Source organism: Asterias rubens, chromosome 11, assembly GCF_902459465.1.
Source record: "Asterias rubens chromosome 11, eAstRub1.3, whole genome shotgun sequence".
NCBI classification, from domain to species: domain Eukaryota; kingdom Metazoa; phylum Echinodermata; class Asteroidea; order Forcipulatida; family Asteriidae; genus Asterias; species Asterias rubens.
This window is the reverse complement of record NC_047072.1, coordinates 8,002,895-8,029,242: the sequence shown is the minus strand read 5'-3', so window position 1 is coordinate 8,029,242 and position 26,348 is coordinate 8,002,895. Positions and strand designations below refer to the sequence as shown.

Genomic DNA, 26,348 nt, shown 5'->3' with positions numbered 1-26,348 from the left:
CATGACCAACAGAGGGCGCTGTGCAGCGTCAAAGATAGGCTGGTCCCTTTGTATTGACACTTTACAAAGCCCCGAGGAGTCGCATCGCGACGTCAAGCGCTCAGACTATGCCGAAGAGAGAGAGATCGCTTTGCAGTTATACAACTAAAGAGGGCGCTGTCTAAAGCTTGCATAGACCTTATCACAAATACCAATGCGCAAGCGCAGACTGTTGAATGAGGTGCATTGTGGGATATATATGGATCAAATTTGGATACCAGCTAGACCACAATGCACCTAATTCCAAGCTTTACGCGCGCGCCCCGGTATTTGCGAAAAGGTCTATAGACCTTTTCGCAAATACCTCATTCAACAGTCTGCGCTTGCGCATTGGTATTTGCGAAAAGGTCTATAAACCTCTAAATCCAAAACATCCAAACTTTATATCGTCCGTATACCTTAACATAATACTGAAATGTTTCACCCCAAAATCATTAAAATAAACAACAAATAACAACAGTTTGAGTGTATGAACACTGTAGGAATAAAGAAATCACGAGTCTGGCTTTGTGTAGGACGTCAGATTTCAAACATTTCTAGGAATTAATGTTTTACTCTAAAGACTTCTTTGCAAAAATTGTTTTCCAATACTCGGAAGGCTCAAATCAAGACAAGTCTCTAACGAAAGTACTTCAGCTTTTCTTGGACAAAAGAAAGCATCTTAATCGGACTACAAAACAAACTGAGAAAACTAAGAGGCTTTGTTGCAAGTTTCTCAATTCCTAGGAAGTAATTGGAGGTCTACGGAGTTGGAATAACAATATACAAAGAGCCTCAACTACTTCTACTTCTATCGAAGGGTTAGTGTGGGTTTGCTTGCAATAATTAATTCTACTTTATATTACATTTCAAACTATAAAAACAAAAAAGTGTATAAAAACACACCCGTATTTGAAATGTGGGCCTTTCTTGAAAACAATACGGTTTCAGATGCTGAATTATTTCTTTTCGGAATTTCTTGTTTTCTTGGCCAATAACTCTCCTCATCTCTTTAAACCTGCAATAAAAAAACGGCAGACAGATTTCCACCTGTAATCAACCAATCACCATTTACACACAACAAAAAAACACCCATTAAACCGATTTCTTTAAAAAAAATGCACCGTTTTGAAAGTCAACCTGAGTTTTTTTTTTTTTTTCTTCTTTTTTTTTCCCGTAAAAAAAAATCGCCGCAGCAAAACAAAAAAATAGACCACAACTATATCAGCCGCTTCTGATGTCATGGTAACTATTTCTGTTTCTACTACTAGCTTTTACTACCCTCTGAGGTTACTGATGAGGTAGACTGGTCTCCTGATGTAGCCGGGGCACCAGACCCGTCTCCGGGTGTGTCACTACTTTCTTGGCCGTTGTCTGGCGTCTTTTCCCCCTGGGCCGGCTTGTCCGGGCAGTCGGCAATGAGGTGCTCCTCCGACTTGCAGTGGTGGCAGCGTTTGGGTAGCGGAGGCTCCGTGCAGTTCTTGGCGTGGTGGCCGTGCTCATTGCAGTTGTAACACCTGCTTTTGGAGAGAAAAAAAGCAAGAATTGAAAATGGTTGAGCATATATCCGGGAATAGGGGACCACAAGTGAAGTAAAACTGTCCAGCATGTGGTCGATTTCACAAAGAGTTAGGACTAGTCCTAGGAGATATTAAAAACTTAAGGCTGGTCCTACACTCTTTGTGAAATCGCCAGTCACTTCAACGAACTGTATAGGTGTTTCGGTGCATGAACAATTCTAAAAATGATAAGAAGCAACCCCAAACCAGCACAATTTGGAGATACTTGGAGTCAATGTGCCCAACCAATGTTGGCTTAGATCCAAGAAGATCCAAGAAAAACTGAGAATTTGTTGATAATAACTTAATATACAACTGGTGAAAGTTGTTTCAGTGCATGAACAATAAGACAAGGAGCAATTCCAAAACGGCACAAATTAGGAGATATCGACGGCAATTTGACCCTTTAATGATGGCTTTATTAGATCCAAGAAAAATGGAAAATTCAGTCACAAAATGTGTATTTATGATAGTACCTGTCATCTCTTCTTCTGTGTTTTGCTCTTCCCTTCCTCTTACTGCCTTTGCAATCTTCCCCACAGGGTCCCGTCACAGACTCCGCCTCTCGACCCTTCCCTGATATCTTGAAGACGAACTCTACAGCCTCATTCTCTTCTAGACTTCTGAATCCGCCCATCTGTATACTGGACTGCACATACGAAGAAAGAAATGGAGAATTAACTCTAAAGCTGTATCCAGATTAAATTATAGACTACTTAAAGACTGCACAGCACGAGAGCTAGTAGTCTCGCGGGGCTAGCAGTCTCGCGAGAATATCCCCAGTGATGCGGCATTCGCGAATAGAGTCCGGACGGTGTTACAGCGACATACATTTTACGACTTGTTCACAAGTCTATGTGAATACTTTTGTGTGAAATCGTGGTACTCGACCTTTGCACCGGGGACCGAAGTTTGCTTCACAGGTTGTTGTTGTCCTCCACTTTAATATTGTTGTTGTTTACATAAAAATACACGTTTCTGTTGTGGATTTCTTTTTACAAAGCTATACTTCTGTGTCCTAAATTAAGCTTTTGAATCACGGATTTAGCGATTTCTATTATAGGAAAAGCTGTGATATACTTGCCTGAAGTGATAGAATTTTTGGCAAAACAATTAGTTCTGATTCCCGCCAGAATGAAATCCGATGTTTGAAAACAGTGATCTGGGGTTCCACTTAGTCTCGTTACTCCGATAGCTGCACGAGCAGAAACTGTTATTTTAATATAGGTTTGTCATTTCATGTATGTTGTTGGGTCACTTAATGTGCGGATACTGAGGCTCATTTCATATAGCTGTATCAACTTTCTGCTAAGCGCAATTTAGCAGTATACCAGCTACAAACTTAACATATGAAATGGTGTTTTTGCTAGTAACATATTTCTGGTAGCCACATTTGTTTTGTGCTTATATAGCTTCTTATATTAGCTTTAAGAAATTAGGCCTTGGTCTTTGACACTTAATAATGTTGGCCACATGCTTCAAATTACAGGTACCATTCTACACAAACTGCCATGACGTCAAAAAGAATCTGTCCAACCATGATGATACGAGACGTTTGGCCAAATGTTTTGGTTCCCTCAATGTTTTCGCAATCTTTGCTACACATGAATCGGATGTTTTTCATTCTAATCTCTCCCACTGGGCGTTAAAGGCAAAGTTTCATACCTGTGGTTCTTGGAAGCGTTATGTTATGTTATACATTATCAACAGCCAGGCATGCAGTGTTTCTCTTATCAAAAGTAAGATGTTATAAAATGGTCATGAACTTTTGTTTTGTTACCAAAGACCCTCCCTTTAAGGGGCCCACTTAGGAACTTGTGAAGTTTTGAAGAAGACATGATAACAAAACACACACATACAATTCTCTTTATTTTACTTTCCATAACAAACAACCCCCCCCCCCTCCCCACCCACCACAAATGTAAACAGTTCAATATCAACTGAAACAGGACCAGTTGAACAACATTTGTCATGATTGTAGTTAGGTTGGTATCTGCAGGATTGATAGAGCACGACTGTCCTCAACAGGGGAAAAACTGCTCGATTCAGGTCGACAAACAAACCTTTGTTTTTTTGTGAGGGGCTTGCTTAATGGTAATATTTTGCAAGGGAGCTAAAGCCAACTGCCAAATAGATCAACCAACAGAAGGCCATGTTAAACCTCACGAGAATTTAGTATTTCCATATTTTTTTAAAGTTAATAAAATATGTGTTTGTTAAACTCCACGGATTTATTTTGATTTTCGTTTTATTGCATATCGTAAGTATTTTCATCCTAGATTTCCAACACCACTTTTGACCATGCATTCATTTTACATGGAGATTCGCAGTCGAATCCTACGTTCATGTACTCTGCAAACTACCGAAAGCTGCCAAACATCACCTCGGACCAATTAAAACACACGTTTATCCGAATGAAATTGAACCAGTACCAGTCTTTATGGTCGCAGCGGATAAAGACAGGGTACCAGTCTACGTGAACAGGACACCACACTTCTGCATTCATTCGAACGTCATTGCCGTATGGGTTCGACACGGACCGGTGCGTTTGAATCGAACACCTATTAAACCAAACATCGTGTTTAACAAGCAACAAGTTCATGTCCCTACCAGGAAAACGTGGCCACCTCCGCGGTGAATATTGACACGACAACAATGCACAGTGAGCCAAGAGTATGTTTTTCTGCTCTATATTATAAAAACCATTCAGTTCGAAAGGAATCCGATCGATCAAACTTAGTCAATACAAAATGTGATAAATGACACTTGAATATGAAAGGAAACGTCCGTCAGGCGTGTATGCTTCGTTGTTGGTAAAGGGCACCCATGAGGGAATTGTACATTTCTACTGGGGATTTCATGGGCAACAAGCAAGGCACTGGATCATCAGATGATCTGTTATATTTAAACACACACCGGGGTCCAATTTCATAGAACTGCATAAGCACAAGATAATATTTGCTCAGCTACATCGACTTTATGCTGGACACCACTCCCAAACTGTGACACAGTTTGGCTGGCTGGTATAATATGGTAACCTTATTCTTTCTGATAAGCATTGTCAAGGCAATCGCCTCAAAGAAAAGACATTCACTCTTTGAATGTGCACATACTTCTTCTGTGGATCGTAAGACATCTTTTGAAAAATTATTCCATATTATGCTGCCAAATTGGTCCTCTAAGCATGGAGCTATGCTCAAAGCAAGCAAGCATTGCAGTTAGTTGCTTGCAATTGAGTGTAAACGTTGCCTTGTTTGACATGGCTCTTCTACGTTCGACCATGGAGCACCCCACAATGTTATGATACCAAACAGTATCTGCAGTTGGTTGTCCATTTCTGAGTTAGCTGTAAAAGTTGCCTCGGGATGCCTCGTGTGACCATGGTGTGACCATGGTGTGACAAGGCCCGTACGTTCGACACCTCTACGGCACCATTCACTTCTCATGAAGTAATGGCACCAAAAGGTACCATTGAGGACCACTCCTACTTCCTAAAAAGCTCCATGATATATGAGGTTGACAAAAGAAGTTCCCATGAATGCAGATTGAGGTCAACCGACTCCATTGCACGTTCAACCTCGTTCTAAAGATTGACAGACACTGCCTCTTTAATGGGAGTACAACCATTCTCTATAGCGCTTCAGGCTGGGCACCAGTGTTGTGCCATGGACTATATTGGTGTACTGATGGGGGTCTCAGGCTCACTGTGCTATAAATGGTTGACCTTCTTAAAGGGACTATTGAGGACCTGACAAAATAGTATTACACTGTGTTCATGTTTTGTCATTTTTTGTGTGTGATTATGATCAACAATCTATGAGATAACAAACCTGTGGAAAAAGGCATCGACCACAAACAAATGCTTTTCCTCAACAATAACTGCAATTCTAAACCTTTAACACTGAGTAATATTTCACACAACGTTTAGAATAAGAAATCACTTTGTTTCATAAACCACATATACAATCTATTCTCGGGTGTGTTTTATGTATTTTACGCCAGAAACGGTCAATGCCATAGCAGGCCTGTATGTTTGTTTTTGAAAGGGCAAGGGCACCATGGCATTTTCCTTTGTAAATGGCATCCTGAAAGGAAATTTCAAGGGCACAAATGCAATGACAAGGGGGCATGGAGACAATCGCGTTCGTTTCCTCCGTGTGAAGTATCAGGCGTGCCATAGGCCTACGTCACCACATCTTTATAAGTTCAATGTCTCCACAGCGTAAAAATGACACGAACTCTGTGTGACCTCAACTTGGCTGTCACCTTCGATGCAGTTATTGCGCCGTGGTCTCTCTGTTGGTGTGGCCTGTGTGGAATGATTCATACAACGAACCACAGAAACCAGGCCTGCCTGGGGACTTTTTGTCATTTATAAAAGTTGAACGTAGATGGAGTAGTTTGGGCTCATATTATGGAAAATAAATGTGCCCAACTGAGAAGTGAAAAAATGAAGTGATTTTCAATGACATTTCGGGAAAATGGGTCGACCACAAAAATATCATAGGGGAGTTCAAGAGTGTGTGGACAGGGTACGAACAAAAACTGGGCTAATTGGCGAAATGAACACAAAGCCCTTCTTTGAACTGGTCACATTTTCCCTTGGGGAGATTAAGTTGTTTCCCACAGGGAGGGAAATGTTCCAGAGCAAAACGACACTTGAGTGAAACGAGCATGTTCACACGATGACCTCGGATCGTGCTGTATGACAGGCAAAGGTCATAGATGCCCGCCCTCTCGCGCTAACGATAGAGGTTGGTGACCGGTGTGGTCATGATTACCGACACTTTTGTGTCACGGGTGAAACCACACGGGGTGAAACAGAACTATACTACACACTGATGGAGTGCAGTTCTAACATCTATTGCCTTGCCATGTTATTATTTTGTATGCAAACCGCTAACAAGATAAACATAACATAATGTGTTATTCTGATCATAGTCCCTTCCTATATGTTCTCAGGGGTCGATTTCACAAAACTCTTCCGAACTTAGGACTAGTCCTAGGCAATGCTAAGAGATAGGACCAGTCCTAAGTACTGATCCTAACTTAGGACTGGTCCCATCTCTTAGCATTGCCTAGGACTAGTCCTAGGTTAGGAAGAGTTTTGTGAAATCGACCCCTGGCCCGATACCTCACGGAGGCAACGAAGGCCGTTGCCTACAATATGCGACCTGGATTGGTGCCCTTGAAATGCTCCAGTAGAAATGTACAATTTCCTCAGTCATAGGGCGCCCTTTACCAATAAAAACATGCCTTGGTGCCCTTGCCCTTTACAAAAATACAGCATACAAGCCTGTGTTCTGATGTGTTGAGCCATTGAGCTGGGCCCAATTTCACAGAGCTGCTATATAAGCACAACAACTTGTTAAGCATGATATTTCTTCCTTGATAAAACAGGATTACCAACCAAATGTCCATGTGATTTTCAGGATAAGCAAACAACAGCTGAATACCAGTAACAAGCAATATGCAACAAATGGAAATTTTATGCTAAGCAAATTTGTGTGCTTAGCAGCTCTATGAATTTGGGCCTAGGTGCTGTGATGAGGGGGGGGGTGTAAGACCATAGAGCACGGATCATAAGACCTTGCTACATACGAAATATCTCAACGCTATAGCTTGTTTGTCTGTTTAGTGTTACCTTGAGAACATCACTTGCAATAGTGGGTGAGTTCGTTTAGCTTCCCTGGTCGACCCCGGTGTGTGGCGTTTTTGTTTTAGGACGAACGTGGGTAATTATCTGCACACGTTCGTCCTGGGGAAAAAAAAACCGCCACACACCAGGGTCGACCCGGGAAAGCTAAACGAACGCACCCAGTATTCCAATCAATCTGTGTTAGCCCATGCTCTTTTGTCTTTTTGCACAAGTGGACCCAAAAATGGTTTCCAAAAAAAAAACGGAACAGTTTCGCTCATCAGTTGCTCCTTTAGTAATTTACAATTTTCTTATAATAGGGTGCCCTTTACCACAAGGTGAATTACCTTGGTGCCCCTGCCCTTTCAAAAACGAACCATACAAGCCCTGAAAAAGCCCTTTGCGAATTAGTCAAGTATAAATTATGTATGCACGTAATGTACTTTCTAACACCCAGTGTCACCATAGCTTGCCAAATTAGAAGCTTGTGTCCCCCCTACCCCAGCACATCTTACCCCCCAGCTGACAAAAAAAAGGACGACCATTCGATTATCCCCGGATAATTCTATAAGGTTACCGCTGGTCAAGGCACAATAGGGGCACAACATTCTGAACCCACGGCATTGTCCGTAAGAATGTTCGGAATTTGGGGGATGAGAGAAGGGGGGACAGTCAATGACCACAAATCCACCACTTATCCGACCACCCACGCGAGGAAAAAACCCTAGTTGCCTCGTGGTGGTGTGGTGTACAAGTCGAAGGGGAGTGGGTGTATATAGCCTAATGTTTTCCTACATGGGCCCAAATTCATAAAGCCTGAAGGACACACATTTTCTAATCACAGAAACAAAGTGTTGCTAAACGAAACAGGTTGCCAGCCAAAAGTAAACTTAACGGTTGACATTGTTGTGACTAGTCCCCGTTCAGGCTAAGCAATTCGTCAAGCATTTGTTTCTGCTTATAACAGCTTTATGCAATTGGGACATCATCATGTGGGGGGGGGGCACTTTATGGTTTAGTTTGTAAACTATTGGTCTATAGACCACGTGTCATTTGTTTACAATAAGCGTGACCTTGGCAAGCAGGCCTGATACTTCATGGATGCAACGAAGGCGAATTTTTTTTTTTTCAGCTGGTCAAGTTTTGAGATGTGTGCATGCCCCTTTAATAATATCAAAAGATGATAACAAAAATGGACAGCCTGTGTGCAATCTAAGTGAAGTATAATATGTTGTTTTCTTCCAATGAGCGGTGTACAAATCCTGCTTGCAGGAAGTCCAGGCTTGGTGGCTCTTTTGAAAACATGTTAAGTCACAGGTCACATTTTGATATCATTCTCTGGCTCACACGGCATGTGGAGGAGACGTTCCCACGTAAATAACCCCACTTGGTCGACAGCCGCCGATTGACATTGTCCGCAATGTAATAAGACCATGTGTCACCTTGATATCGAATACTACTGTTCCAGAGAACTGGCAGGCAAGATGAGCTGTTTCATCTTGGACGTTAGAATAAAAACAACAACCCCAAACAACCACCTTAAAATTAGCGTCTTTCTTTAAAAAAAAACTATTCGTACGTTGCCATCTTCATGCAATGTGAAAGTTTGTTGTCTCCTTCAATTGATTGAGGTGTGTGCACGTACATTGTGCCTGCAGGAAGTCCGGGCTCTCTGTGGCCTTGATCTTCCTTCCTAAATGATTTTCCTCCCTCCATGGTCTTCCTTCCTCAATGTGCTTCATTCCTCCATGCCTTTTCTTCCACCACGGTCTTCCTTCCTCCATGCTCTTCCTTCCTCCAAGGTTTTCCTTCCTGCATGTTCTTTCTTTCTCCATGGTCTCCCTTCATCCATGCTTTTCCTTCCTCCATGCTCTTCCTTCCTCCATGCTCTTCCTTCTCCATACTCGTTCTTCCTCCATGCTCGTCCTTCATCCATGCTCTTCCTTCATCCAAGGTCTTCCTTCCTCTATGGCACCCCTTCCTCCATGCTCTTCCTTCCTCCATGGCCTCCCTTCCTCCGTGCTCTTCCCTCCTCCACGCTCTTCCTTCATCCAAGGTCTTCCTTCCTCCAAGGTCTTCCTTCCTCCAAGGTCTTCCTGGAAGAGCATCCGAAGAGCATGAGGAAGGATCAATCAATGCTCTTCCTTCCTCCATGCTTTTCCTTCCTCTCGGTCTTCCCTCAGCCATGGTATTCCTTCCTTATCAGTCTTCCTTCCTCAATGCTCTCCTTTATCCATGCTCTCCTTTATCCATGCTCTTCCTTCCTAAATGTTCTTCCTCTCCATGACTTTGCTCAATCCGCTGATTGCGATGCATTACTCGCCAACTAGCTAGACTCGATAATTACTATACAAACACACTGCACTGGTTAGCAAGAAAAGCCACCGACTGAACACCTTTTGGTCAATGCCTGCATGACTCTTGGATTGCTTTACGGATCATCATGTTGTCTTTTCTAGAACTTGGATTACAATGGATTACATAAAACTACTATTGCTTTGCTTGCTTAAACTCGGCTTAAAAAGTCGAAGCCGCATTTGCAAGCTGACCACGTACTAAATATGGGAAAGTTAGAGCAGGGTTGAACTGGAAAGACACGTTGCGTAATTGCAAAATGGCGGCGTAGTGTTCATTTCTGCTGAAAACAAATATCTAAGCAGGACTAAAAGTCGATGACAGTTGTGTGGCTAAAAATAAATATTGAAATGTGCTTAGCTACTTTCTGTGTTTAACGTTTGGTAATAACTGTTAATATTTAATACCAATAGGCTAGCCAATTTTGGTTTTAAACCTACATCAGCTTTCGATATTATAGTATAACACATTTTTAGAAACATTTCCTTTAGAAATAGTGTGGTTAAATGTATAAAAAGATGTCAGATTTTATGCCCACAGATTGCTTCTCGAGTGGACATATTTGCTCCGGATTTTGGGCGACCACCTTTTGAAATGAATGAAATTTTCACAGGTTAGTTTTCTTGTATACATCTAAATTTGCATAGGAATAAATCAATCGAACGAATCAAATCAACCAAAGGTATACTTTGCTTTGAAAGCAGTTTGGCATGGTCAGCACAGTGAAGGCAATAAGGGCAACTGCCTTCATGCCCCTGGTCATTGCATTGTTGCCCTTGAAATGCTCCAGTAGAAATTTAAAATGTTCTCATAGGGCACCCTTTACCAAGGAGAAAATGCCTTGGTGCCTTTTTGAAAAACGAAGCAAGGATGAATTTTGGTTCAGTCGAAAAAACATGCGGTTTAAAGGCCTGTCAGTGCGATGTTTCTCCCAATTTCCAATTATTCTAAAAATTCATTCAATATTTTACCTGATAGACGAAGACATCACCGCTGTTGTCATCTGTTGTAATGAAGCCGTAACCTTTGGAGACATCGAACCACTTGCACCGGCCCGAGCAGAGCTTGCCAACGTCCGCGGTGGGCGAGGCTCGGGAAGCCGGGTCTCGTTGTTGTGTCGTCACTGGTGGTGTTGTCTCCTCACCTGTATCTTCTGAAAACGTGACCGAAATGGAGGGGGGGAAATTCAATATCTGAGTCCAGGGTTTAGTAAAGTAACAACCTATTAAAATGGGTTGATACTTTACCAGTTCGTCAACTTTTTCAAAAGCCTGCATTTCAAATGGAAATATAGGGATGCTTTTATATATATATATATATTCATTGTTTATTAAAAGCGGCTAAAAGCCGAAATGTACACTACTTTACAGTTTTCAAAAACAGTCATTAAAAATATTACATAATTACATAAAAAGAATGAAATATCGAATATATAAAGAGCACACAAAATACTTTGAATAGATTAAAACTCAACCATTGCCCATGACCCAAAGAGCCTCGCCACAATATTGAAGTGGGAACATTTTTTGGTATTTGGAATTTTTTACGATTTCCGCAATTTTACGATTTCTGCCACATTTTTGTGAGCCCTCTGAGAGTGAATTTTATGAACCCATGGCTTGGAATCCCTGGTGGCATTTTTGCACTTGTCATCCGAGTGTCGTCCGGTGAGAGTGGGCGTGGAGAAGGGGGAGGGGTCACAATCCATCGCAGGAAAAAGTGTCTCCCTCCCGTGACTGATATATTGTATTCTGTAAAACTGCTGTTCCAAAAAGTTGGGCGACACAATATCCTAGCAGATGCCATCCCATATGCAGTTACTCGACTGCCATAAATTAGGCATAAACTGTCATGGCGGGCATGATTGAGTTGTTCGTGGTTTCTTTTAGAAGCTATGATGAATTTCATCGACCTATAAGTAGCCAACCTGTAAAGGCTACAAGCAACCCAAAGATCCAACGTCAGGTTACAAGACTTAGATCGGCCTTTCGGCCTTTGGATGTTTTGACTGTTTAACCTTTGACCTAAAGGGTGATATCTAACTCTTAAGAGCCTTCAACTACAGATGCTCGACTAATTGGAATCTTTGCTTCAAGTTAAAAGAGTAGAATGTCCGAGCCAACATGGCTCATCACTACAGGCTGTATCCGCTATCATTAACATGAACAAAGCAATGGACACTATTGGTAATTACTCAAATCACTTGTTAGCATAAAACCTTACTTGGTAACGAGTAATGGGGAGAGGTTGATGGTATAAATCATTGTGAGAAACGGCTCCCTCTGAAGTGACGTAGTTTTCGAGAAAGAAGTAATTTCCCACAAATTTGATTTCGAGACCTCAGATTTAGAATTTTAGGTCTCGAAATCAAGCATCTGAAATGAAAGCACACAACTCGTGTGACCATGGTGCGACAAGGGTGTGTTTTCCTTCCATTAATATCTCACAACTTCGACAACCAATTGAGCTCAAATTTTCACAGGTTTGTTGTGTCATACATAATGTTGAGATACACCAAATGAGAAGACTGGTCTTTGACAATTACCAATAGTGTCCAGTGTCTTTAATAAACTATGAATATTTTATTCATATTCCCCCAGCAGCCGATTTCACGAAACGCTATGATTAATCCTATCTCGGGTTTAGGACGAGTAGAGTCGTCCTAACTTAGGATTAATCTTAAGGTCTGCATGCTACAGTGCAGGGTTGGGACTCGTCCTAAGTCCTAAGATTAGTCTTAAGTTGAGAAGAGTTTGGTGAAATCGACGGCTGGACAGTCCATCTCAGATTAGTGCACAGTTCTCCAGGGACCAATTTCATAGAGCTGCTTAAGCAACAAATTTGCTTAAGCACGAAAATAGCTTGCTTATTTTACACAAGTTACTGGCCGAAATTTCATGCCTTATACATTGCTTGTGACTGGTATTTAGCTGTTGTTTACTTTGCATAACAATTGAGTGGAGTCTTGGCCTGTAATCTGGTTTTACTAAGCAAGGATTTTTTTGCTTAAGCAGCTCTACGAAATTGGGCCTAGTACCCATGTGTTTACCTGAGCTGGGTGGAGAGAAGCATTTATGATAAAGTGATCTTGCCCAATGACACACAAGGGTTGCAAATGACTAGACCAGCATTCGAACCAACATTCTATGAACTACTTTCTTCCGAATTCAAAGTGTATTTTGTTGAATATTCTTATCTAAACAAGAGCATCTTCCATTGAACAACATTGAAATGTTTAAAAGAATCATGTTTCGTAAAAACAAGATAGCTCGAAATAATTGTTTTCACCTGCTCAGGGCTCGAAAGTTCATTTGGTTTGTTTATTGTATTGTATAAAGCGATCATAACATACACATTGTGGCCTAGCCCTGGCGGCCATTCACTTTCAAATTACAATACAGTAAAGGGCTACGTATCGTTTGGCACAAACGAATTCTCTATAAAGCGTACATTCCACATTCATGATGGGAAAAAAACATAAACGTCCTATGAAATCAAAAAAGAAAACGAGAAACTTGCGGTCAGTTTTTTTTTTAAGCAAATAAGCTCACAATTGTTATATTAGAATAGTCAATACCGGACAAAGGCGAGAGAGCTTGAACACAAAATGACCGCCAACATTGGTTAGACCATAGAGGTTCGACTATGGTTTATACAGACTAGCTGGTACCGGACTTTAGAAAATGTAGGCATACGTTCAAACAATAACAACACCTGCCCTCGATAAAAACTGCCCATTGATATGCGTCAAGCTTGTTTCGTGTAATGACTGCCATTATCAATTGTTGTTTTTTCTCTCTCTGATGGCAAAATCGTTGACCTAAATTCAGGTCATTCGATGGCAATTTTATCTTTCTGTGTGGTGTGTCTTTCCCCTAGTATACTTGGCACGCGGCCAGTTCCAATAACGCACTTCGGGTTTAACAATAAAACATCGCTGCCCTTACACTGTGATTTCCGGTGTGTGCGTGGTGTTTTTTATACGTGATATTAGCTCGCTAAAAATTATCACAAAAACTGTAAAATTTGTACAATTTACGGCTCGGCACAAAGGAGGGAAAACATTTCAAAATATGCCTATTGTTTATCTTTCGTTCAAGTGACTGCCACGAGTGCGTTATTTTGTAGATTCGTATAATCGTGGGCTAGATTCGTATAAATCGTGGGCTGTACTAATAGGGTTCGTGTATTATCATTATTGAAATAAGTTTATTACTGTTTTCATAAACTGCAAAAACTGGGTTGTTAAATTGACACCATGGGCGTTGACAGTTGACACATACAGATAACGAAAAGAGAAGAAAAATAGCACAAATGTTATTTACAGATAACAAAAAGAGAAGAAAAATACCACAAATGTTATTTTTCCCCCTTGATACCTTTCTGGTATTTAGTGTGACAACACCCTTGGTAAAAACACACCAGTTTTTGCAGTGTAGATTTATCCATGAATAGTCGTGTTATCAACCGTCTACAAGATCCATTTCAAACTGTTATGTACTAAATTAATTTGATTGATAAACTCACTATTCCTTGATATTAATGATAAATTGCAAACAGATACCAGCATATCATTAGCAGTTCTGTCGAAACGATCGAAGCTCTACAACGTGTTTAAGGATAGGTAACCTATTCTGAACCATAAAATACCGAACATAAACGTTCAACCATGGTTCAACCATAGAGGTAGAATCGTTCAACAATACGCTATAGGTTAGGCGATATCGAACACTTTCGTGAAGGCCACGTTGGTAACAATAGCCTTGTGTCGAGGCTACGTGTCCAAACTGAACCTTTTGGCCCATGCAGATAACTGAACTGTACATGTACACACAATACGCTAATAAGGGTTCGACCTTGCCCTCAATGCACAACCTCTTTACAAGACGTTGCGCCTAATGAAGTATTAAATATTTCCGGTGTGCCTGTGTGATGGTTAAAGACACTGCACACTAGTGGTCATTTTCAAAGACAAGTCTTCTCACTTGGTGTATCTCAACAGATGCATAAAATATTAAACCTGTGAAAATTTGAGCCCAATTGGTCGTCGAAGTTGCGAGTTAATAATGAAAGAAAAAACACCCTTAATACACGAAGTTGTGTGCTTTCAGCTCAGTCAGATGCTTGATTTCGAGACCGAGCTCAAAATCTTATACTGAGGTTTAGAAATCAAATTCGTGGAAAATTACTTCTTTCTCGAAAACTATGTTACTTCAGAGGGAGCCGTTTTATACTACCAACAGCTCCCCGTTACTCGTTACCAAGTAAGGTTTCATGCTAATAATTATTTTGAGTAATTACCAATATTGTCCACTGCCTTTAAAGGCACTGGACACTCTTGGTAATTACTCAAAAAGTGTCGAGAAAGAGGTACTTTCTCACTAAACTAATATAAGACTTCAGCTGAAGGCTTTTATGAATCTGAAAGCACACAATTTCCCACAAAGAATGTAACAAGGCTGGTTTTTTTCTTTCATTGTTCTCTTGCAACTTTCATGACCGATTGGGTCCAAATTGTCACAGATTTGTTACTTAATGCATATGTTTTGATACACCACACCAAGTGAGACTACTGGTCTTTGTTGACAAACAACTTGTGTACACTCACCACGAACAGTACTGTTAAACGTTCCTTGATGGTTTTTACAAATTAGGAAAAACCATTTGTCACACAGCGTTCTCCCTGATGAACCAAGCGGTCTGCTGACCAAATGCCAGTTCAAGACGGGAGGACTGCAGGCAAAGAATTTCATATTTTAGAGGGCATGACCTTTTTCATTTTGCAAATGGTTAGTTTTACGTCTTCCACACAATACTATCTAGGATTCTGTGCCAAGAATGTGCGGGTTTTTTTTTTTTTTTTTTTTTTTTTAGAGGAGGCAGACGACAGATAAAGATGATGGGGGCGGATGTGGTAGAATCTTCCGCTCCTTGATAACACTGTGTGTCAAAATAAATATCGCTCAAGAAATTAGACTGGGACCCGCTCCAGAACAGGCGTAAGCCAGGCTATGCTTATTCTTCAACAGGCGTCCATACCAAAGCCAGGCTATGCTTATTCTTCAACAGGCGTCCATACCAAAGCCAGGCTATGCTTATTCTTCAAGGAAACTCATGGACGTATTCCCAATAACTTACAAAAACGTCAACCATTGGTGACATCAAGACTCACTACCATGAAATCTTTGGGGGGACTTTGGGGGGAAAAACACACCCTACACCTGTATTCCAGCTAATAACAAATTATTGTCTGGACTCATTTTAGCTAGAGCTAACACGGAATGGAACGCCCTGTCAAACCCACCTGGACATATCTCCACATTATCATGGGGTGGCTTTCTTTAAAGACAGTGGACACTATTGGTATTTGTCAAAGACCAGTCTTCTCACTTGGTGTATCTCAACATATACATATAATAACTAACCTTTGAAAATTTGAGCTCAATCGGTCGTCGAAGTTGTGAGATAATAATGCAAGAAAAATCACCCTTGCCACACGAAGTTGTGTGCTTTCAGATGCTTGATTTCGAGACCTCAAGTTCTAAACTTGAGGTCTCGAAATCAAATTCGTGGAAAAATACTTCTTTCTCGAAAACTACGTCACTTCAGAGGGAGCTGTTTCTCACAATGTTTTATATTATCAACCTCTCCCCATTACTCGTAATCAAGAAAGGTTTTATGGTAATAATTATTTTGAGTAATTACCAATAGTGTCCACTGCCTTTAAAAGCACTAAATTAGACCATGGAGCTATATACAGCCCATGCACAGATGCTCATGTTCGGATATCCTCTTCAAGCGATTGTACAGTGTTATCCAGATCCAGAAACAATGGAGGTCCGACAAGCCTTGAATTTTATCTATGAGGGGGCAAGACCGATTCCAGTGGAAAACCAATAAGTCCATGGGAAACGCTTTGAAGGAGCACCAAGGCCAAGACCAATGTATGCCATGGCCCCAGTGGCCGGTGGGGGTCAGCCTCGCTACTGTGGACAGCGCGCCGTATCGGCGGCGTCTCTTTTACAACCGAGCAATGCGTTGGGAAGCGAAAAGAAAATGGCGCGGCGAGATCGTACACCACTGAGAACGAGGTTGGAGGTGGGTATCTTAGAACACACGAAAGATGTATGGACACTGAATGATGAAACATAACATATAGAGGCCGTTTTCCACGGCTTTGGCTTTGGATTCGGCTTCAGGTTACGTCCTCTCGTCTGAAACCCTGAGCACGTATGCAAAGCACGCGCAATTGCCATAACAACTGCGAGCGCCAAGCTATCCCGAGCCCGAATCTGGAGCCGAAACCGTGGTTTCGTGAAGGGCCATACGAAAGATATACATCTATATAATAATTTAAATAGTCGATATTTATATAGCGCTTTATACACCCGAATGGCGTCTCAAAGCGCTGAAACATACAGTATTTCCTGCAAGGTATGGGGACTAGGTTTTTGAATTATGAGATCTACTCCTTTTACATAGCACCATGTAATGGTTTACTAGGTGCTATAGGTATAGCATGGCGCAGTATGCCGCCAATCCAGCCAGGAACACCGGGCGAACCCCTTCTCTTTTCGAAAAGTGCACTGGGTTCTTCTACGTGCGTTACACAACACACGGGACCAACTTCTTAACGTCCCATCCGAAGGACGAAGCAATGGTTGGGTTTCTTGGTTAACGACACAAGTGTCACGATAACACGAGATATAGAGCATGTAGAGGTGCACGAGCCCTATATAATACTATAAGGGACCGCACCTCTTAGGATGGGCATGTTGTAGTTGTCAACATTTTTGCTATCTTGGTATCTTTGTTATCTATGACTGTGACACCATCAGCCGTGGTTTTTAAACACCATCCTGCAATCAGGAGGATCGTCTACAGCTTTCAGGGAGACGTTTATAGTTACGTTCAAAATAATAGGGACGATTGGTTTATTTTTTCCACAATCAGGGAGATTGTCAAATTTGTTTAATAAAACATTGAAAGATTAGTTATGTTTCCAGGGAATGTTATGCAGAATCAGGAAGAGTTGGCAACTCTACGTTTAGGAATGAACCAAAACTATAGTCTGTGGGGAAAATTTGATCACGGGCGGCCATTTTTGTTTCTCTTTCATTCCTCTCTGTATGAAGTGCACGAAAATAAATCCTAAAATTAGTCAGGTGCCTTTCGAACACTTGGTGCTAGATATAGGGCATGTTGCTCCCCCCCCCCCTATCAGAAGTTATTTGGTTGGTTATAAGGGGTACTTTGTCATAAGGGGTACTTTCCTGTACAAGAGGGAAATAATGCGTTACTTTGGTATTTGCCAAAGATCAGTTTTTCTAAACTGGTGTATCCCAACATTATGCTTAAAATAACAAACCTGTGAACATTTTTACTCAATAGGCCATCGAAGTTGCAAGAGAGCATCGAACGAAAAAAAACAACACTTGTTGCACAAATCTGTGTGCTTTCAGATAGCTTGATTTGAGTGAGAAATTACTACGTTGCTTCAAAAACTTGAGTCCACAAAATGGCCGACCGTGTTAGTTCATGACGTATAAAAGGAAAGCATGCAATTTCAAGGCATTTCGTGTGTGTGTGTGTGTGGGGGGGGGGGGGCTGGGAGTATTTTGTGGTTCCCTCTGACACCGTTTATCGGGCAATGGTATACTTGTATTGATTTCATCTACTACTATCACAATCTGATAAAGATTGGAGGCACAATCGAGGTCATTAGCACATCTGGACGAAAGATATCAATGATATCGAACCCACCAGATATCTGGACGAAAGATATCAATGATATCGAACTCACCAGATATCTGGACGAAAGATATCAATGATATCGAACTCACCAGATATCTGGACGAAAGATATCAATGATATCGAACTCACCAGATATCTACCGATAATATTGATAATAAAAAGGGGGTAATGATACACAACCGGACTTATAAATCAACCATGGATCGATAGAGATCGATAACCATGAGCGAATCGAACGCATTGATCATGGACTTGCTTTAGGAAGACAATTTCATTAGGCATGTTCCATTAAATCCCTAAAACGTTTTACTCAAGAAGGCAAATAAAGACCACGGACTATTTGGTGTAGGGCATTTGTGCAAATCTATATTTTAAGTAGGATTTGAAACTGTGCATGGTCGAATTACACCATTTAGGCTTAGAGGTTTGCGGTAACCCCAAGTGAACATCTCTTTTGAGTAGAGTTGGTTCTAAAACTAAAAGGAACCGGTGGTTTCGATCAGTGGTTATAACAACTCAACGTTTCGATCAGTATGCTCTGCTTGTCTTCAGGAGATTGCTGGGCTCTGCTGCTGGATGCTGCTTATGTATGCTGTGTGATACGAAACAGTAACTTATAAAGTAATGTTTTCCCAGACATTGGACACCTTTGGTCATTTTCGAAGACTGGTCTTCTCACTTGTTGTTTCTCAACATATATACACAAAATAACAAACCTGTGAAAATTTGAACTCAATTGGTCTTAGGAGTTGTGAGATAATAATGGAAGAAAAAAATACCATGGTCACCCAAAGTTGTGTGCTTTCAGATGCTTGATTTCGGGACCTCAATATCTAATTCTGAGGTCTCGAAATCAAATTCGTGGACAATTTCTTCTTTCTCGAAAACACGTTACCTCAGAGGGAGCCGTTTCTCACAATGTTTTATACTACCAACAGAGAGCCATGGCTTGTTACCAAGTAAGTTTTTATGCTAACAATAATTTTTAGTAATTACCAAACGTTTCCAGTGTCTTTAAAGGAATACGTTGCATTGGATCGATCGAGTTGGTCTTTAAAAATCGTTTGTAACCGTTTGTTATAAAATGCATATGTTTTAAAAGTAGAATACAACGATACGCATACATTTGCCTCGAAATTGCGTGTTTTTCCTTTTACTTTGCAAACTAACACGGTCGGCCATTTATGAAGGGAGTCAAAAATTTGAGTTGACTCCCATAAATGGCCGACCGTGTTTGTCGACGAGGTAACAGGAAAATCACGCAATTTCGAGTGATACTTGTGTGGATCATTATATTCTACTTTTAAAATATCTTTCTAATCATGTGCATTTCATAACAAACGGTTTCAAACGCTTTCCAAAGACCAACTCGACCGATCCGAGGCAACGTGTTCCTTTAACCAATTCCCATTTGACCCTGTATGTCCGAATGAAAAATAATGTTATCATAAAAACGGAGGGGATTGGAGGGGGTTGTTACGTAACCACTTCCGATCTAGACTGATTCACCAGGCGTGGATGCAAGGTGGGGATTAGTTTACTACGGCCACTTTGTTGGGACCCTTTCGATCCACTGCACCCACTAACAAAGAAAGGCTCAGCGGTGAGCTCTTACCAAACCACGCCCACCGAAGGACACCCCAAGGAGTGCTCTTTAAAGGTATAGAGGCAATAACGAAGAAGTCCGAACTCCATCGAGCCACTTAAAGGTGTGTTAACGACTGATTTTAATCGGGAAAGTCCCATTTCCCCCTTATCTTTCAGATAGAAAGAGAAACACTTGTCTAGTTGCAAATACAACAATACAACCAATAAAGACAAAAAATGCAACCCAAGAACAAGCAGAAGAATATGTTCATCTTGAACATTAAAGGAAAACGTTGCCTTGGATCGGTCGAGTTGGTCTTTGAAAAGCGTTCTGTAACCGTTTGTTATAAAATGCATATGGTTAGAAAGATGTTGTAAAAGTAGAATACATTGACCTACACACGCCTCGAAATTGCTTTGTTTTCTTTTTACCTAGTCGGCTAACACGGTCGGCTATTAAATGGCTGACCTTGTTAGTTCGCGACATAAAAGGAAAATCATGCAATTTTGAGTGATACTTGTGTGGATCATTATATTTTACTTTTAAAACATCTTTCGAACCAATGCATTTCACAACAAACGGTTTAAAACGCTTTTTACAGACCAACTCGTCCGTCAAATTCCTTTAAAGACACTATAAGACACTATTGGTATATCATGGACCAGTCTTCCCACTTGGTGAATCTCAACATAATATGCCTGTGAAAATTTGAGCTCAACTTTGGTCGTCGAAGTTGCGAGATAATAATGAAAGAAAAAACACCCTTGTCACACGAAGTTTTGTGCGGTTAGATGGTTGATTTCGAGACCTCAAATTCTAAAACTGAGAACTCGAAATAAAATTCTTTGACAATTACTTCATTCTCGTAAACTATGTCACTTCAGAGGGAGCCGTTTTCTCACAATGTTTTATACCATCAACCTCTCCCCATTACTCGTCACCAAGTAATGTTTTATGCTAATTATTTTGAGTTATTACCAATAGTGTCCATTGCCTTTAAACTTTATTTTGCTTAAAATGTGATACTGTGAAAAACCACTGTCGATTCTATTGACACTCGGAAAGATACTTTTTTTATTTTACCGTACGGCACAACTAAACTTAACTCCAAACAACTGCCCCAAAAATATGCAGTTGCCAAAGAAAAACAAAAATAATGGCCGACCTTTACTAAAAAGTGACAATTTAAAATCATCATCAAGAGCAACACCGTCTTTATAAAAGGTGTAATACGAATACTTATTGTGGAGAACATTTGTTGATGGTTTGTTTATTTCAGAATAATTTCCCTCGTGACTTTAGAATTTGTCAAAACACATACTGTGCCAAGCGCCCCCAACACTTGGCCCATGCCCAACAGTTCTATACAGAAAGCAAACTATGGAGGGTTTTTCTTTCCCTTTTTAACCACATTTTCCAGCCCTTTGATTACACGTGAACCGCCAACAACAAAATGGACATTACTATTGGCTACACATGGTTTTTTATTGCCCTTTTTACGGGTCGTGACCCTGTGGTCAAACTTGACCTCATTATGCATGGAAAAAATTCCAGGGGCCGTCGGAAAAGTTCTGAATCTGCGCGCGATTTGGGGACTAGTTCAACAAACTTTGCAGTATTTGGCACGGCGCTCTAGATTGACACCTTGTGAATTTGTTATAAGAGCCAAAAGATAAATTAAACGTGCGAAACTAACAATGTTCTTTCTCATACCATTATAGAAGAGAAATTGGCACTACAACTGTGCAAGTTCTAATAGCCTATACATTTTACACGTCCTGGCTGGCCATGTATTATATAGTTAGTGGATATTACAAACAAAATTGGTCAGTGTGTTGACCATTTAACGCAAAGTTAGTCCTGCTTAATAAAATTGTATATATCTTTCATCTTTACTGAAATTTCGTTTATACCCCTTATTATGTCATTAAAACACACCGTGCAGGTTATCAGGTTTAGAAGACATTGGCTAACATTTTTTCCAGAAACGAAAACAGTTTAAAGGATGTTGATTTGAATATCTCGACAGCAGTTGAAGTTCGTGGTTCGCTAAAACATTCTTGTTATTATTTGGCTGCAAACGATTACATGTAGTGTGTTTCAAACCCGTCAAGTCCGTATTTCGATCAAACGTTCCCAAGTTTAGTGACTTGTTCTAAACTATTAGCGTGTTTCAAACGTTATACGTTCAGATCAGTGTTCGGTTTTCAACGATCAATATTTTGTAAAGGAGATTATCGACTCTACAAATCGAAAATACTGTGTCATCCCTTTCCACATCTTGTCACTTTCAAGACGTATGTTTTTGGAAACACACACTGTGCATCAGTGCAATAATGGTGTAGTCTTCGTTCTTGTGATGCAAATCGTCTGAATATTCATTATTTTTCTTGGCAATCGTCAGCTGCTCTCGAGAACAATCTTCCTAAAAATTAAAGGCAGTGGTAATTACTCAAAATAGTTTTTAGTGTAACACCATTTCGGTAACGCGTAACGGGGAGAGTCAGAGGTTGATAGTATAAAACATTGTGAGAAACGGCTCCCTCTGAAGTAATGTAGTTTTTGAGAAAGAAGTTATTTTCAACGAAGTTGATTTCGAGACCTCAGATTTAGAACTTGAGGTCTCGAAATCAAGCATCAGAAAGCACATAACTTCGTGTGACAATTGTGTTTTTTTCTTTCATTTATTATCTCGCAACTTCGATAAATGATTGAGCTGAAACTTTCACAGGTTTGTTATTTTTATGCATATGTTGAGATACAGCGAGTGGGAAGACCGGTCTTTGACAATTACCAATAGTGTCCAATGGCTTTAAGAACCCTTCTTCTTACTAGTAAGAGTAATCTTAAGAGGTTTCAACCTCGTTTCCCAAAGCTCACTTTGTACAGCTTTGTAGTAGGTTTTTGTTAATGGTTATCAGGCCTGAGTTATATTGGTGTCATAACGCGCTTGGAAAAGTGCAGTATAAAAGCGCAGTATTAATAATATTAATTACTCTTCAATTGTATCAGTTTTCTATTATACAGACTATTAAAAAGAAGAGGTGTACAATGTCAAACTTTGTACATTGTTGGGTGAAATATAGCACATAGACTAACACCATAATGGTGTTAAAACAACACCAATGTATTTGTGTTGGCAGAAAGTTTATGGGGATACAAATCCCAGGTTTGCACATGAAAGTGTATCTCTCTTATGGCGGTTCCGTAAAGAAACCCTACGTTTCGATATGATTTGACCATCTTCAGGAGAAAATGGTCGGTTGTTTTGGCCAGTTAATTGGAGGTTTATTGCATCATTCGTTTTTGGAAGAATTACTTCATTTCCATCAACTAGTATTCAGTTAACACAACAACCAAACACATTTCGTCACATGCATCAATTTTGGTTGGCCCCTCATTTGAGGTTTGGGCCCAACTAACTACGAACCAGTGAGTGACGTACAGTTGTCTTTCAAAATGGTTGGCTCGATAAACGAGGAAAATGATTGCATAATAATTACTCTTCAAGTTAATTATACAGTCACCATAAAAAACATTTATTTGTCAAGAACACCTGAGCTGTGTAAAACATTGTTAACAACGACTCACTTTGAAGTGATAGTTTTAAAGAAAGTGGTAATTTTCGGGCCTGGAATTTCATCTTATATAGAGAGGGCAAGGCCATTTTCATTGTTCAAAGAGCATTATAGAGGATCTAAGTCTATATATGGAAATTTTTGAAGGGGCACTATGGCCAAGACAAGGGGCAACCGTGGCAGTGGCCTGATGATTTGCCACACACAAATTTGAGTCTGAGAAAGGTTCCAGGCATGAAGCCTTCTAAAGATCGTATATTCGATCGAGTGTTTTACGCACCAGCTTATTTCGCTGAACTGTTGACGTGCAATAATTATGGAGATGTATTTTAATATGACATGGGGGTTGAACGAATGCAATTGCAATACTGAAGGCCATTGTAAACCACTGTTTAGGCCTTAATCCATGTTTGAAAAATGTCATTTCTACGGGATGATGGACTCCACTGGTCCTGTTTTAGTGTTGGCCATCTATGCATTGCCACTCACTAAAAAAAGTTCCGGTGAACGAATTTTGCGAAATCAACGATTTCGTTTTTACTTTTCCGTCGTCAGGGTATTCTCTGAACATCCATATTGGGCTTTTTTAAACTTCCGAAAGCGGAATAAGCAGCGGCGAAAAGTTTTGTATGTGTCTTAAAAGCTATTTTCTCAACTTAAGACATTATTTCAGACGGTAATTATCTGAATGATCAGTAACCGGGAAAGCTTTTACAAACAGCAAGGTTTCACTGTCATAGTTCACTGTCTTTTTCAAAACAAGTCTTCGATAATATTACCAATCCTGATAATGCATGCACACTTTGTCTTGTCCTAAAACTATGCACAACATTTTCATTTATTTATGTTTTAAAAAGATTACCGGACACACACGGAAGACTTGGAAAGAAAATCGGAGGAAAACATACGGAAACTGAGGAACACAGTATGGAAATCCAAACACAGCGGCCTGGACAAACTTCACTATCTAAAAAAGTCCGAACCCCAGTTTGAGCTGAATTTGGATACACCTTTAGGTAAAGCCGGATTTAAAAGGGGAGATTAAAGGATTAATAATGAGGCCAATTAGCATCTGCATTACTTACATATAAACCAATAACATCAACTGGGATTACAGAGCCGGAAATATAGCTACATTGCAACGACCTCCTTGGAATTGTCGTTTCCGAACGGGGAACAAGTTCCCCGAAAGTGTGATGCAAAGTGTGCGGGGCTTTGCGATCTGGGGCTCTGCGATCTCTACACGGCGTGTCGGGGCCGTTCGGGTGACATGGTATAAAGCAGCCACACGCGGGGTCGAGTAAAAAGGCGTGCTCATGCCAAATTTTTCTTACTTTTTCAAAAGACTGCCACTTTCAAAAACTTGTTGTTTTTGTAGAATCTTGTTTTCTAATATTCCAGAAACAGTAAGCCGGGGAAAGATCATCATTTACATGTACCCTACATGTACATCAAGGATGATTAAAATTCACTATAATCCCATTTTTCTAAACTTAGCTGGCCCAAAATTCCTCACAAACACATGGGCCAAAACGGTTAAACTGAGAAACTAACGTTTTATACTTTCAATCAACAGCTCTCCATTGCTCGTTTTAGTTTATAGTTGTATGCTAATACTGTACATTTTGAATAATTACCAAACATCAGTGCATTTTAAACCTGTAGAATTGCAAGTTAGAGAATTTGTAAAACACGTTGTTAATCAACCACTTTGTAAGGTCACTCTCGCGATGGTTTGCTTGCTATCCTATCGCAAGCTTCAAAACTATGATGGATAATATTCAGCCACTCGGGTCACCCAAATTGACCCATTGACTGTTCATGACCTGGGTTTTTCTTCTTTAAAGGCACTGGACACTATTAGTAATTACTCAACATAATTGTTAGCATAAAACCTTACTTGGTAACAAGCAATGGAGAGCTGTTGATAGTATAAAACTTTGTGAGAAACGGCTCTCTCTGAAGTAACGTAGTTTTTGGTTTATCACCCAAGTATTAACAGATTTCAGGCCTAAAACATTTTATTATGCATTTGAAAGCACACAAAGTAATGCAACAATGATGTTTTTCCTTTCATTATTCGATGCAAATTCGATGACCAATTGGGCCCAAGTTTTCGCAGGTTTGTTACTGTATGCATATCAGTTGGGATTCACCAAGTGAGAATACTGGTCTTTGACAATAATATTACCAACTGTGTCAATGCTTTTTACTTGCATTTGGCCAGCGGACCACTTGGTTCAGTGCCTTTAACCTGTATAATTACAAGTCTGAGAATTGGTAAAACACATTGAATAATCAACCACTGTATATGAGGTATGACTGAACAATGATGAAGAATATTCAGCTAAAATGAACCATTCAATATGCATGACCGGATTTTTTTTTTCTTTAAACAAAACATTTTACAGACCACCGGCGTTTGTGGTCATCCCTTTCGGTTGGTGTAAGTAAAAAAGTATCCATGTCAACTGGTTTTACCATCAACGGTGTGGCATTTGTCCTTGAACCGTGTGTGCAATGGTTTTCGTTAACTGCGCGAACCAAGAGTAAAGGGCCCTTTGTGAGCTCGATGTATGATATACTGCTCGTCGAATTCCTCGCTTGCATTGCCAAAGATATGCTCCAAATACTTCTGGTTTTGGGGTTTACAGAAAAACCTTGTAACTTATTCCATCCATTGTTGAAGCTATATCTACTTTTATATTCTTTAGGTGTCCCATAATAACCATCCCATTCCCATTCTACTGTCGCTGTTGAGCTTTTCAAAATGATGGGTTATTTAAAAACCGTTAGTGAAGGGTATGAACGAGTGTTTTGATAAGGGGTCGACATAATATACTAAATGCACATGTATA

General features: G+C 40.3%; 1 protein-coding gene across 2 annotated transcripts in view; it reads right to left on the bottom strand.

Annotated features, from left to right (window-relative positions):
- Window positions 1–349: 349 nt before the first annotated feature.
- Window positions 350–26,348, bottom strand: part of LOC117296858 (protein lin-28 homolog) — a 28,906-nt gene continuing 2,907 nt past the window's right edge. Inside the window, exons 2-4 of one of the 2 annotated variants that reach the window (XM_033779942.1) lie at window positions 10,542–10,723; window positions 2,054–2,226; window positions 350–1,538 (exon numbers count right to left, since the gene is read on the bottom strand). In XM_033779942.1, coding sequence (XP_033635833.1) covers window positions 1,286–1,538; window positions 2,054–2,226; window positions 10,542–10,723 — 608 coding nt within the window. In that variant the 3' untranslated portion in view covers window positions 350–1,285. The remainder of the gene's footprint in view (window positions 1,539–2,053; window positions 2,227–10,541; window positions 10,724–26,348) is intronic. The other variant, XM_033779943.1, reaches the window with a different exon arrangement.